We start from the raw sequence: 15,619 nt of genomic DNA on the forward strand, positions 1-15,619 counted from the left end.
AATCTCTCTACCTAATCTTGATTGGCCTTCCTATCAACTCAATGTGTAAAATGCTTTTCTGCATGGTGATCCTCTGAAAGAAGAATATCTGGAGCAATCACCAAGGTTTGTTGCTCAGGGGGAGTATCAGGAAAATGTGTAGATTGAAGAAGAGCCTGTCAATGTAAACAAGGAAGTCTCATAGACACTGTCACACTGCACTGGCTTGCTTCATTGCTCCCCAGAGTAGCAGAAATAGGCACTCGAGGCTAGAGGATTGAGGAATGAGGGAAATTTCCAGTAATGGATTTTGGTGGCAAGACAAAAGAGGCTTGCATAACTAATCATTAAGCATGGGATGAACTCTAATTAGGAAGAAATATTCACTTTTGAATGTTTAAACCATAGATAAAGCTTACACTAAAAAGAGCACGCCTTACTTCAACTGTACAGGAACCTTGTTCGAAAAGAAAAACATATTAATGAATTTGAGCATACCTGACATCCCAATAACAAATTAGGTTTTCAATACTATTAAACGACACTGCTATCAACATCTCCAATCCTCCAAATTATCTGATGGCAGACAAGATCACCTAGAGTTACTACCACCCTCTTGAGAAAGTCGAACGGAGGCAGCACGAACCATGTCAACTAGCATCTCATCCAGTGCTTCAAGTTCACCAGAATCACATAGTTGACGATACAAAGGGGCCATGTAACTAGCAGCAACTTCAGCCAACTTCCACAGAGAAAAATTAGCAGCAATTTGGATTATTTTAATGGACAAGTATCTGGCAGAATCAAGACAAGAACCAATGACATCTGAACAGGCTTCCTTGACATCTTCCAAAAGCCAGAACTCAGCAAGCCAACAAAGCTCTACATATGGTTGCAGTTCACATAGCTTTTCTTTGGTATCCATATTATCCCATAAACATCCAGTGGGAGGATTCGGCAGCTTGTCAGAGTAGAACCAATCCATTAATTTCACCAATGCTTCCCAACTAACAGGGACCTTTATGGTTTGTGAATAGCTGCACACATGAAATAACATCTGAGGGAGGGGTAAAGAAGGCTAAAAGCAGGGACACAGATAGAATAGACTACTGAAGATGAAGAAAGGAAAGAGAGGTATCAATTGTCTCTTGGCAAAATAAAAAGGAAAAGAAACAAGCACATGAATTCATAAAAAAGATGTTTCAAAGTACTACAATTTGAAATTATTAAGAAGAAAAACATAGCAACTGCTGCCCCGTGCCACCCCTTAACTCAAAAAAAATATATATATATATATATATTTTTTTTGATAAGTAATAATGCATTAAAAGAGCGCAGAGGAGCACAACCCAAGTACACAGGTAGTATACAAGAGAGCGACTAAGTAGGGGAGAAAGAAGAAGAGAACATAAAGAGAAAATCAGGAAAGTTGATCACTAAAGGAGCAAGCCAGCCTGTAGTCCATGTGAATAAAGTGTACAAAAAGAAGTAAATAAGGTCTTCAAGATTCCTCGACACATCCTCAAAGCATCTCGCATTCCTTTCCTTCCAGAGGCACCAAAGAAGACAAAGGGGAGCCATCTTCCATACCACAGCACTACTCGTTCTCCCGCCCGCCCACCAACTAGCAAACATCTCCTTTACGCTTCTAGGCATAACCCAACACCTGTTAAAGCGAGAGAAGATAACATCCCACAACTTGCGTGCGACTCCACAATGAAGAAAGAGATGATCCACGGACTCCCCATCCACTCACACATACAACATCAATTAATCACAACGATGCCTCTCTTCCGAACATTATCCAACGTGAGAGGTTTCCCAAGGGCAGCCACCCATGCGAAAAACGCCACTCTCAAAGGAGCCTTGGTGCGCCAAATGCTTTTCCACGGAAAGTGGTTAGGCACCTTAAAGGCAAGCATCCTATAGAAAGAGCGTACCTCAAACTTCCCTTTTCTTGAAGGAATCCACCACATCCGGTCCTCCCCTTCCCCCCGAATCGAAGATGAGTACAAGAGCGAGAAGAAAGAGGCTAAGGCCATATCCTCCCAATCTTGAATACTACGGGTGAAAGTAACATTCCAGTGAACCATCCCATTTACACACTCCCGAATATTCGCAATGGAAGCATCCTTATTGCAAGCAATATTAAAAAGACCCGGGAAGGCATCCTTGAGAGACGTCTCACCACACCACCAATCCTCCCAAAATTTGACCTTCCCCCCCAAACCAGGATCTAATCTGAAGTGACCTCGAAACGACCTCCAAACTCCACAAATGTGTTTCCATATCCCCACCCCATGCGTTCCACGAGGAACTTTAGTACGCCAACCCCCCCAATCCACCCCATACTTTGCCACCAAAATACTTCTCCACCAAGCTTCTTCCTCATTTGCAAATCTCCATAACCATTTCCCCAAGAGAGCTTGATTAAAAAGACGCAAACTCCGAATCCCTAGCCCTCCCTCAGCAATCGGAGAACATACCTCTTGCCAACTAACCAAATGGAACTTAGTCTCATCCTTGAACCCACCCCCATAAAAAATCTCGTTGAATCTTCTCAATACGATTCGCCACGGAAATAGGAATGGGAAAGAGAGACAAAAGATAGGTGGGGAGATTGGATAGGGTGCTCTTGATGAGGGTGAGCCTCGCCCCCTTGGACAAATAAGAACGCTTCCAAGGGGCCAACCTTCTAGCAATTTTCTCCAACATGTCATCCCAAATAGCCAACTGCTTGAAGGATGCCCCTAGCGGAAGACCCAGGTACTTCAAGGGCAAAGAACTAGTGCCACAACCCAAAACACCAACCAACTCATCCGTCTCTACCGAATCTCTGACTGGAACCAAAACAGACTTGGCCCGATTAACTTTTAACCCTGAGACAGCCTCGAAGCCAATAATAAGAGCTTTAATAAATCTAACATGTTCAGATGCTGCCCCACAAAACACCAGCGTATCATCAGCAAAGAGAAGATGGGAGACAGAAACCCGCTCATGCTCACCGGCACCCACATAGAAACCATTGATGAAACCCCTACTGATAGTGACATTAATCATCCTGCTGAAAGCCTTCATGACCATGATGAACAGGAAAGGTGAGAGAGGGTCGCCTTGTCTAACCCCACGCGAACTCCCAAAGAAACCGGAAGGCGAACCATTGATCAACACCGAGAACCGCACCGACGAGATACAATGTTCAATTCAAGAGCACCATTTCTCACCGAAACCGCACCTTTTTAAAAGGTAGAGTAAAAACTTCCAATTCAAGTGATCGTAAGCCTTCTCCATATCCAACTTACACAAGAGGCCGGGATCCCCAGATCTGAGCCGGCTGTCCAGGCATTCATTGGCAATAAGCACCGAATCCAGAATCTGTCTACCTTTGACGAACGCATTTTGCGGATTGGAAATGACCCGGTGCATGACTCCCCTCATTCTATTGGCTAACACCTTCGCAATAATCTTATAAATCCCCCCCACAAGGCTAATAGGATGGAAGTCCTTCAAATCGGATGCCCCATGCGACTTCGGAATAAGAGCAATGAATGTAGCATTGAGGCTTTTTTCGAACTTGCCTCGATCATAGAGCTCCACAAAAACAGCCATGATGTCCTTTTTGATCACCTCCCAGCAGTCCTGGAAGAAAGCCATAGAAAAACCATCCGAGCCTGGGGCCTTATCCCTATCCATTTTTTTGACCACCTCCCACACCTCCCTTTCCTCAAAAGGGACTTCCAGACTAGAAGACTCTTCCTCTTCCAACATATCGAATTGAAGATTATCCAACCTCAGTCTCCAACTAAGAGTCTCTGTGAAGAGCGTCTCATAAAATCGAGTAATGTGACTGCTAATAGCCTCTTGATTAGAGATAGCAGTGCCATGAATGTTCAGAGACTCAATATAATTCTATCTTCTATTGGCATTAGCAATCCGATGGAAGAATTTGGTACACCTGTCACCCTCTTTCAACCAACGGATTCTAGATTTTTGCCTCCAACTGATTTCTTCTTGGAGGGAAACTTCTAACTCCCTAGCAAGCACCCTTCTCTTCTCGATCTCCTCCGTGGATAAACCTCTCTCTTCCTCCACCCTATCCAATGCTTTAATATCTTCCATACGAGCCTTAATACTAACCCCCACATTGCCGAACTCTTGAGCATTCCATCTCCTAATGTCCCCCTTTAGCGCTTGAAACTTTTTGGAAATAATGAAGCTCGGAGTGCCCTGGAAATGATAAGAGTCCCACCAACTGCGCACTTTGTCCACAAAACCCTCCACTTTGAGCCACATGTTCTCGAATTTGAAAGGCCTTTTACCTCCCCCATGAGAATTACAGTCCAATATAATAGGGGCATGATCGGAGCAGGCCCATAGCATCTTCTTCTGACGCAAATCCGGGTGGCGGGCTTCCCACTCCGAGGAGACAAGAAAGCGGTCAAGCCTAGACAAAGAGTTATTATTAGGCCAAGTAGAAATCCCCCCCACTAAGGGAAGATCCATGAGGCCCTGATCCGATATGAATTCACCAAAATCCCTCATTGCCGACCGCGAAAGAGCTCCCCTCGACCTTTCACTAGGATAAAGGGTAACATTGAAATCCCCACCGATACACCACGGCACGTCCCAACAGCTCATGACCCCTGCCAGCTCCTCCCAAAGAAAGTGCCTAGCATTGACTCTGTTGGGGCCATACACCCCCGCAAACGCCCACTCAAAGCCATCCTCAACATTCTTGAAGGAACAAGCCGCCACATAACTTCCCAGCACTACGTCTATCATCTCAACAGCCCTCTTGTCCCACGGGTAAAATGCCCCCCGACGCCCCAATGGAAGGAACAAAGCACCACTCCACATACGGACATCCCCATAAGCTCCTCACTAAGCTATACGAAATAAAGTTCATCTTCGTCTCTTGGAAACAAACAACATCTGCCTTCCAACTTCTAAGCAAATTCCTAACCCTCAACCTCTTTTCCCTCTCATTCAATCCTCTCACATTCCATGACAGAATTTTAAGCTTCATGATTTCACACGACTGACCCTCCCCTTATTCCTGTCCCGTGACGAAAACTCCAAAAAATTGACAAAGGACTGCAAGTTAATAAGCTCCCTCTTACCTTTTTTGACTACAGGAGTGCACACTTCCCTCTCCACTTCTTTGTCTTTGTTGTCAGCCATTAGAACCCCTATGGTCTCTTCAAGCTTTCCTTCCTCTCCTTCACAAGATAGGCCAACTTCCTTGCATGCCTCAATGATAAAAGTCCTCTCTTGCACCTCCAACTGCTCCTCCTGAACAGACTCTGGCATAAAAGATTCCTGGGAAATTGAGCCCTCCACTGCTTTAGAAATTCCCTCCAAATTATCCAGCTGTGTTATGCAAAGCCCCGGCTCCTTACCCAGAATGCCCAGCACAGAAGCATCCCTAAGATGTTCACCGGAGTAGCTCCCCAAAAAACCTCCCCTCCCGGCCTCCTCACTGTCACCGGCAGTAGACCCAGAGAATTCCAGAGGTACCCCCTTACCAGGCTGCTTGCCCAAAATCCCTGGACCAGATATGCTCGAGTCTCCCTTCAGAACACCTTGGTCAGCAATACTAGGTTGAGACCTCTGCGCCTTAACTGGGGAATCCATCGTCGCCGTAGCCTTGTACATGGAACCCATCGTCGAATCATCTCCCAAAACGCCATCCCTTGCCACAATTTTCCTCGCCGCCCCCTCACAGGGCAAAACTCCCCTTTCCGCCACCTCTGCCGGAGATGAGAAGGCTAACTGCAGGGCAGAATCGACATGGGCCTACCTATCGTAGAACAACAACCTACCATCGATATATATATATATAATCCTAACACCAAAGGAGAGGAAAATGTAAATGAAAAAGAAAAAGTTGTAGACCGTTAGCGTGAATGTGTGTGGAATAGTGTGTAATTTCCTAAGAGTATGAAGGGTGGCATGTAAACCTCCTATAGCTGTCAGAATATTCTTGTACGGACTTCTATTTAAATAAATGAAGGAAAAAGGGGCTACGGTGATTGAACAACTCCATTTCATTTTCATAGATTTTCCATTTCAGTTACATAGATTTCATTTTACAGACACTGAAAGAACCCTAGCAAAATGACACACTTGTCACATACTAAATCTACATAAGAGCCAGAATATGAAAAATCATCATTAATAAGAATCTACAGACTAGCTTCATTACCTCCCTTTCCTGAAAGATTATAAGCTAATGGAAAATGGACATCTGTTGTTATAGTATTTCCTGTTTTTCTGAGCAACTTATCGTAATACCAGGAAAAAAATAAATAAATAAATAAACATATATGCACCTGTCCTGCATTCCTGACTGAAACAAAGCCTGCATATAATCACAGCTTGACCACAATATAACCTTGTGAACATGCATATGTGGCACTGATAGAGAGCAAAAACTGCATGTCCAGCACATCAGTTCAGTTGCTTTAGCTTCCAAGATGATGTCTCTGAGATTAAAAACAAAGTTAATTAGAAAATGAAATAAAAAGCAGTGGAAGCATTTAAGATTGTTCTCTACAAGGACACTTATTCCCCAAACTAAAAATTCAACTAAACACCTTATTATCATTCCACAAGCTCCTACTAATGAGTCACTATATTAGGATACAAAAGAAAACGCTCATTATAATGATTCAATATGGTAAACCAAGACACAATTCTTAGCCCTAATATCATGATGATCAATAATCTAGCTGCATTAAGTGACCAGTCACAGAGATATTCCTCAATCGCATTATCAATCCAGAAACAGCCTTTTAATTGAAAAATAACAAGGCAAAGGATCTCTGTATGCTTCTGAAGTGTAGAGCTTAATTAAACTCCTTGTCAAATTCAGAACACGACCAAGATTGCAAAAATAAAAAATAAAAAATGATGGTAAGAAGCAGAATTAAGATGTCCTCAAGTAAAATATAAAAGGGAAAATCATACGAGAATGGAAGTCCAGCTGGACCAAGAGCCAAAGAAAGATCAGAGCTAGGGAAAGGAGTGCCCCACTTTGGACTTTTCCTACAAAGCAGCTGTAATAGAGGCTGCAGGTTACAACGTTTAGCCAGAGTTTTCAACTTCTTCACAAGTTCCTCTCCTGCTCGTAAATATCCCCAGTAAACATATTCCAACAACTTCATCAATGCCTGATGATCAACATGAGCTGATAAACGAATCTCTTTCCGTAACTCTCCACACGATTTCCTTGTAAAGTCTCGAACTGAAGAACCATCAAATGTATTCTCATCAAGATGTAGTTCTTTAGAAGGCAGGAGAGAGGGACATTTAACTGCAAGAACAACACCATGGACACTCAAAGAATCGCCATTCGTAAGAATGAGGTGCATATCCACATATTCCTTCTCATTGAGTCCTTTCCCAATCCTTTTCTCAATTTTACTAGGAAAACCATAGGCTCCAAAGTAACTAAGAACGTAAGCAGCATACCATCTGAGTCCAGGAGTAGAAGTGTCAATGCAGATTTTTTGGAGCTTGCTAACTAATTCAGCTTCAGTATACGCCGTCTCACCAGCAAATATGTCTAGAATATTTCTACCAGAACCAGAGTTGTGCATTAACTCAGCTAGTACCCACAAACTATAAAGCAAAGGAATGTCTTTGCCCTCCCAGTCTTCTGTAGAAACCCAACAACAACTCCTCTCATGGAATGGAAAAAGCAAATGAGGAGCAAAGCTCAGCCTTCCTATATGGACATCATTCTCTAAGAACCACTTTACAAGAACCAGTAGCGTCTTTATCCCTTCACCTTTGATAACGTGCCTCTGATATTGTGGTAAAACTGAATAACAAGTCAAGCCAATCAAGTTAATGACAAGTTTAAGTACATTTGGCATTCCAAGGTTGCTACCGGAGGCTGTATAACTTAGGGTATGCAGTACGTGTTTCAGATATTCCTTGCCATTTGGCTTCAGTATCTCATACAGTGTGGATCTTGCCCTTAAGGCAATATACTTGCATGGAGAAAAAATCATCATGAGAACTGCCCTTGATGCCGGTTCACTTTTGACAGCATCAACAACATCGTTTTCACATATTTGACACCATTTGCGAATTGTGTCCACAAAGAACCAGCTACGAAAAAAAAAAAAATACGTAAACAGAATAGTAAGCACAAAAATTAATTACCACCCAAACAAAAGAGTTGATGAATCACCGGAATTTGAAAAACATCTTCATCCCAAAAGAAGAAACAAAAGGCAACAATTTTTTTTCAAAAAAAAAAAAATAGTTTAATGATGGTAGATTACCATGAACATGTAATAAGGATGTTGAGGTGGAGTTCATTTCCATGTGCCTTGGGGTTGAAATCTTCCCCACAGTGTGTTGCAAGCCATCCAAGAATATCCCAGATATAACCCCTCAAAGCATGAAGATAATTGGAACTGAGAACCTGCTGCGCGATGGACATTTGCTCCTTCAACGACAAGAAATGTTGATATAAGTTGTCGTGAAAATCTTCTAAGAGAAGACCAAGGAGGACACTGTCAATCCCTTGTTTCCAAAAATAAATGTGATGCTTGCCTGCCCAACGAGTAATCAGAGCTAAGCGACATGCCTCCCTTAATAAAGATAATTGGTCATTTGCAGCCTTTCCAGAAAGCGAGTTCTGTTTGCGCATCTCACTTACTATGGCATTAACAATAGGCTCGCCAAACAAGCTCAACAATTTCAAACAGTTTTCTTCATTTCTCTGACAATAAATGAAACACAATAGGTCATCATAAAGATCTAAGTATCCCAATAGGTTATCTTCTAAGAAGAACAAACTTACAAATATTACCACTAAACATTGGGCAAGTCTAAATCCCTCCACCTGAACAGAATGAGGGTATGATCTGCCCATGCATTGCACAATGATCTGCAGAAAGGCTTCTCCATTTTCCATAAGATTCTTGGCCCCACTACCACATAAAGCTGGTAAAGAGAATTTGTATATTCTTAAACTACGAATTTCAAAACTAAGGAATGTAAAGGACAAATTTACATGTCAGAGTTTCATACCTAAAGCAGAATACAACTTCAAAACTGCAACTTTAACAGATAAATCTGGCTTTCCAAATATAGCCTCTAAAGTTTCCATCAGTTTAACATCAGTCCAAACAGGATACCTAGATGGAGGCCACCGCCACAATATTGTACTCAAAAGTGAAGCCATCTCTTGAAAATGTTCACTTGGCACCATACCTCCAGAATGTATGTTACTAACAATATGAGCAACAGTTTTTGTTTCTTCCAAAACCTCCCAAATTGCTTTCTCACTCTTAGAGTTCAGATTCAAGATATTCAGATTCAAGAGAATCAGATTCAAAGCAGTAACACATGATATAGGAATGTTTACATGATGTAAAGATAATACTTTCGAGAGAGCATAAACTAGATCTAACACATAAGGCTGCCCTACCGAATTCGGTAAAATGTTGACCAACTTTTCTACCACATTTGCTGCTATATTTAGCATGGATCCATTTCTATATTGAAGAATCCCTACCAATGCCCCAACCATATCAGAAACTGAATCCTGGAAATGAAAGGAAAAATATGGATGCAAACATTAGCTGGAATCGTGCAATGCCAAAAATCCCAAGCACATCATATCAACAAGACTAGATTAGCAGTGACCTGGGCACAGCTAACTTTGAAAATACTGATATCATGTTCCGTAACAATGGAAACATGATTCAACAGTCCCATTCTTTATTTCTTTGTTCTTTTTTTTCCTGATTTGACACTTTTGGTAAACACACTATCAAGCTTCCTCAAAATGATAAGACGCATTTTCTAGCTACAGATAAATTTGATATCTCAAGTCCATATACCATATTTTTCCATCCATTTCATCTCTTAAATTGAATTTTAAATTTTCAATGCAAACACACAGTATAAAAAAACCATATATGTATAAAAAAAGCATGAAGACTTCATACATATGAATGAAGCACCACTGAAGTTAAAACAGAGTGTATTCTCAACAGCTTCAAAATTGTCTTAAGGTGGTGGCATATGTTTACAGCATCACAGTTGCAGAGAACAAAACACAACCACAGATTTCAATACTCGGAATAAATCAAAAGTTCTACACTTACTACAGCCAATCTAATGCACCAGGGTTTGAACAACATGATAGTATTTTTTTTTTTATTTAAAATCTAAAACATGGATATCTTCGAATACCTTTACAAGGGGATGGTGTATTGTATCTCCAGAAATAGAATCAAGAAATGCAGCGATTGAGCGGACCACATGTCTTTGTATCTCGATATCTGTAGACTGCCATTTCCTTGTGTTGTCATCATAAAATCTGCTGATGCACATTATGTTGTTTCAATGTAATTATTCATCCATGAATTACTTCAAAAGGAAAAAAAAAAAAAAATCATTTGCAAACAGAAAATCAACCAAACCCAAGATGTGAAACTGACCATTAATCTGAGACCATCAAAGTTACCCCAGATGGCATGGACTATCAATTGGTGAACTAAATATAGGGGAAAATATATTTACCCCCTAAAACCGACACCCCATTTGCAAACACACTCCAAAACTACCATTTGTGACACTTGGCTCCTCAAACAACCAATTTGTTATCAAAAAAAAAAAAAAACAACCAATTTGTTGCAATATAGCCCCTTGTTAAATGTTGGCGTTAAAGTGGATGGAAAATTGTGCACGTGAAAATGTTTTACTTGAAATGCCCAAATTGCCTAAAAATTATTTTAAAAAAATATATGCAGAGAAAAAAGAAAATGCGAACTTTTAAAAATAAAAATAAAATGGGTGGCCTAACCACACCTTGAGGCTAGGGGTGGTTCAGCCACCCCCTCAGCCACTTGTGGGGGTGGCCAACCACCTCCTTACCTCATTTTAAAAAAAAAAAAACAAAAACAAAAAAAACAAAACCAAAAAAAAATTGATTGGTGTCTTTTAAAAAAAAATAATAATAATAATAATTTTTAGGTTAATTTGGGTATTTCAAGTCTAAATTTTGCACGTGCATCTCACGTGTGCTATTTTCTGTATCACAAATAGTAGTTTGGGATGTCTTTGCAAAATGGGTATCAATTTGAGGTATAAGTATATTTTGCCCTAAAATATAAGTCGCGAATCTAAAGAGATCGTCTCAATACCCTTATAAAAAAATAATTGGGGTAGCTTCAAGCTTGTTTGTTATCACATACTAGATAGCAAAAAGCGAATGCAATGGCTTTGAATGGTTCTGATACCAAATGATACAAACCTTTCGTAGAACTTACCCTCGAAAACCAGCTTGTAAGGAGAGGGTGCCCAAGAGCTTATATATACATGGTTAAGATTAGATTTAACCCATGTGCGACACCAGGATTGTAACAATTTGGCATTGGAGGGACTGCACAAGACCAATTAGTTGATTTGCTTTATTTATTTCCTTTTCCCGTTTTGTCTTTATTATCTGGCTTAATAAGCCCTAGTTTGTCTTTAACACACTAAGAACTGCCTATAAAAGGGGAATCTATGTTATATTCTGAAAACAAAAGAATTTTTTTTTTTTTTTTTTTTTTTTTAAATGAGGTTTACCCCTACCCTAAACAGAGAGTGGGTGTTTACAAATTGGCATTAGAGCCATGACAACCAACAAGGAATGTATTGAGAAACTAAAAGCCGAATTTTTGGAGGTATGTGAGGGAATACAAAGGATGGAAGAGGGCTTGTGTGGCACGAAAGCAAAAATTGCATAGGCTAGAGGACTCCATGTGCGAGATCCTGGGCTTGCTATCCAATGCCCAATTACGTCCAGCCATGCCGTCGGATTCTAGGCAGATCCTACCGACAGAGTCAACCCATATTTCAAGACTAAATTGACCATCGAAGTATGCAGAGGATCTATCGGGCTATTCTATGCAAATTTCATGAGCGGCGTGTGAATAGAGGCCTTCTTCACTGCTCAGCAAAAACCACTTCACACCTTAATCTGGGTTGCTCCCCCGCTAGAATGTGAGTCTTTGTCCAACTCAGCAGTCCACTGCGTTGACTTCTAGCACAACTATGATCCAATACACTATGCGTATGGTATGACATCCTCTAAGCATGTTTAGGGTTCCAGTTGAGCCCAGTCACACGCAATAATGCATCGCAGTGAAGGGGTGTACTTTCAACACAATTGTGATCCATCACACCATAGGGATGGCACGGCGTACTTTCCGCGTAGTTGCGATCCACTAGGGCGGGTTAAGCCTGGAAGCGAAGGAGCGACAGTAGGATGGGTGTGGCACATTAAATTGGACTTTCTAGGCATCACGGGTGAAGAATAGCCCATGTTTTGGTTGAACTCTATCGAGCAGTTCTTTCCCTTTCATTAGACGCCAATCAAGCAACGATTTCTTCTAGATTTGTTTTATCTTGAAGGGGAGGCAAATCACCTGTGGCAGAGAGTACAACAGGTATATTGCGATAAAAAAAATTTCTGTCTTGGCAATGTTCAAGAGAGAAATTATGGGGCGATTTGGACCAACTATGTGAATTATAATGAAGCATTATCACGCATTCACAAACTAGTTCCCTCTTTGATTATCAATAGGAGTTTGAGAAGTTTGCTAACCACATAGTGGGTGGCCACAATCTGCATTGATTGGCACAAAGCAGTTTCAATTGACAGATTAGGGATGATCGGCTTACTAGGCAGCAACGCTCTGACAATTCTGATAATTTTAAACCCACCATAAAGCTGTTTCAATTGCAGCCACCGCCAATTGTCGATAAGCCACTAAACCTAGGTCCTTTTTTTTTTTCAATAAGTAATTTCATATAATTAATAAAGCGCAAAGGGGCGGAACCCTAATACACATGGAGTATAGAAGAGAACCTCTAATAGGAAGAACTAAAAGAACATAAAGTCAAAAAATCTGCAAATGTAGAAACAATCAAGCTATGATGTGCCACGATTCATATACGTAACATGTTAAGCATAATCTTCCGCAACTCTATCACCAATGTCTCTACATATTCAAAATGCCGAGCAATCCTCTGCGCCAAAGACATCACATTAAACACAATGGAGCCAGCCTCCATACTTCCTTGACTGTACCCCACCCAATCGAACCGTCCCAACTATGCAACAAATCAATGATCAGTCTCGGCATAACCCATTCCACCCCAAACAAAGTAAAAATTAGTTACCTAGCGACATCACAGTGAAGGAATAAGTGATCAATGGACTCTCCACTCTTCTTACATATATAGCACCACTCAACAACCACAATAATCCTTTTCCGCAGATTATCACGTGTCAAAATTTCCCCTAATGTTGTGGTCTACACAACATTCCTAATGTGCCGCTACACCGACAGGCAACTTCAGCCAATCTCGTATTGATGGGAAGAGATGGAGAAGCGGGATGAGTGGGTTTTGTTTTAATTGACTCCAGGTTCTCTTGCTTGAGACAGTTTCAGAAGGAGGGGAGAAAAATCAGGTTAGGTGGAAAGCCAAATATGGGGGGGGTATGTGACACATGACCAGGAGTCCATGCAACCACAAGGAATCCATGATTATCGTTGGGTTTGTGGACCTTAAGGACAATGTCCCACTTGAAGGGGGGCGAATGATGGGCTTCACAAGTCAGATAGGACACGCAAGCCTAACCTAAAGTATTTGGCACTGCAAGAACTGCACAAGACCAATTAATTGTTTTGCTTTATTTATTTCCTTGTCTTGTTTTATCTTTATTATCTAGCTTAATAGCCTTCTTTTGTCTTTAGCTCAATAAGAACCACCTACAAAAGGGGGAGCTAGGTTACATTTTGAAAACATAAGAATTTAATGAAAAAAAAAAAGAAGTTAATCTCTTATCCTAAATGGACATTGGAGCTAGGTTTGGTAATGTTTTGAGAAGTGTTTTGGGTTTTGAAAAGAGTTATGAAAAAGGTAAAAAATGATAATTGATGTGATGGGAGCACATTTGAAAATTTTTTGTATTTGAGGTCCACAAAAGAAAATTAGTTAGGTAAAAATTTTTAGGGGTGTTTTTGAAAAACAAAAAGCTAAAGAGTGTTTCCATAAAATAAAATAAAAAACGTTGGAGTTAGACTCAGCAGCCACCACGGGATCGCCAATTGATCCTAGCAGCCAATGCAGAGTCGCCAAACAATCTTGACAGCCATCACGGGGCCGCCGGACATATCAGTGGCCACCAAGGTGGCTGCCGCCATCATGGGTTAGGTGACTACTAGTGGCTACCATGACAGCCTCTATTTTTAATTCTTTTTCTTTTTCTTTTTTGTAACAAAAAAAGCCTTCACCACCTGAAAGAAATTGTACAAAGAGCGTCTTCACACTATGAAAAAAAAAATGTAATCTGTTCAGTTATTATTTTAGAAGTGTGTTGTATTTTATTTTTTCAGAACCGATCTATGAAAAGTATTTTGCTTTTTTGAAAAGCTTTTGTAATTTGTCTTGAAAAGTATGTTAGTGGCGGAAGCATCTAATGATCAAGATTGTTTCCAATTACAGACTCGTCACAGAAGCATCTAATGATCAAGATAAGAACATAAGCTGAAGCGAATTACTCAATTTTGCAACAAATTAAGGAAAATATAAGGAAGAACTAGAACTTTTACGCAAGAAATAAGAACACACAACAAATAACGAAAATTAATAGTCCGGAAAGAATTCCTAATTCGAAAATGTTAAAAATAAAAAATAGTCATAAAGATAAATGCCATTATCCCACAATCTTTTCATCAAATATCCTTAATTTCGCCTAATTATTAAAAGAACAAAAAAAAATTCACAACGAGTTCACGGGGAGGTGACCTGGTGCCGAGGTTGAGAGCATGGTAGAGACGCTGATGGAGGGTGTACATCTGACCGCTGATGCTCCGATTGTTCTCTGATGCTCTCTGTTTTGATGATCTCATCTTCTGCTACTCTGCAACTGTCGTGGCCCTTCTTCTTTTCCCTCTAAAATTATACCAAACAAGGCAAAATAAACTCACTCAAAAAAACAAAGCAACATAAACGCAGAGGCGCCAAGAAATTAAAAGAAGCCTAAAAAAATAACAAGAAAGAGCAAAGAAATTGGGTCGTTAACCGCGGAGGCGCAAGTAAATTACAAAAAAACCAAAAACAACTTCTTGTTATTAATGTGAAACATAATAAGATATTTAAGTTCAAAACAATAAAAGCTTCATAACTAACTAAATATGATTTCATTGTGCCCAATCATTTCGGTCGCCTAATCCCTTTGCTCCAAATTTGGAAGGAAAATAAATAAATAAATAAAGGGTAAAGTCCACATACCCCCTCAAACTACTACCTAATTGACAATATCACCCCTCAAACTTTCAGTTGTGACAATGTCCCCTCCAAACTACCAAAACATTGTCAATGTCCCCCTCAAGACTAGCAATAAGACAAAAATGCCCTTATAGATTTCTCAATAAGACAAAAATACCCCTATAAATTCAAAAAAAAAATTGATTTAAAAAAAAACGAAAAATTTTAATTTAAAAATAATATTTTTTTAAAAAAACAATTTTTTTTAAACAAAAAAATTTTAATTTTTTTTTAAAACGTAAATTTTTATTTAAATAAATTATAAAACAAAACAAAAATTAAAAAGAAA

The 15,619-nt window shown here is 40.1% G+C and overlaps 1 protein-coding gene across 5 annotated transcripts; it reads right to left on the reverse strand.

The window, feature by feature from the left end:
• Positions 1–338: 338 nt before the first annotated feature.
• On the reverse strand, positions 339–15,106 carry LOC132176462 (BTB/POZ domain-containing protein At1g04390). Of its 5 annotated transcripts, XM_059588678.1 has the most exons (9): positions 14,809–15,106; positions 10,198–10,327; positions 9,428–9,544; positions 9,028–9,286; positions 8,807–8,940; positions 8,274–8,716; positions 6,949–8,097; positions 6,312–6,464; positions 339–1,016 (listed from the first exon to the last, which is right to left on the reverse strand). In XM_059588678.1, exons 1-9 carry the CDS (start codon positions 14,910–14,912, stop codon positions 572–574), a joined length of 2,934 nt encoding a protein of 977 aa, XP_059444661.1. In that variant the 5' UTR covers positions 14,913–15,106; the 3' UTR covers positions 339–571. The 5 variants fall into 5 exon arrangements, with proteins under 5 accessions (XP_059444661.1, XP_059444660.1, XP_059444659.1 ...); XM_059588677.1 differs by having other exon boundaries at positions 9,028–9,544; positions 10,198–10,324; XM_059588676.1 differs by having other exon boundaries at positions 9,028–9,544.
• Between the last annotated feature and the right edge of the window lie 513 nt (positions 15,107–15,619).

Source organism: Corylus avellana, chromosome ca3 (assembly GCF_901000735.1).
Source record: "Corylus avellana chromosome ca3, CavTom2PMs-1.0".
Classification (NCBI taxonomy): domain Eukaryota; kingdom Viridiplantae; phylum Streptophyta; class Magnoliopsida; order Fagales; family Betulaceae; genus Corylus; species Corylus avellana.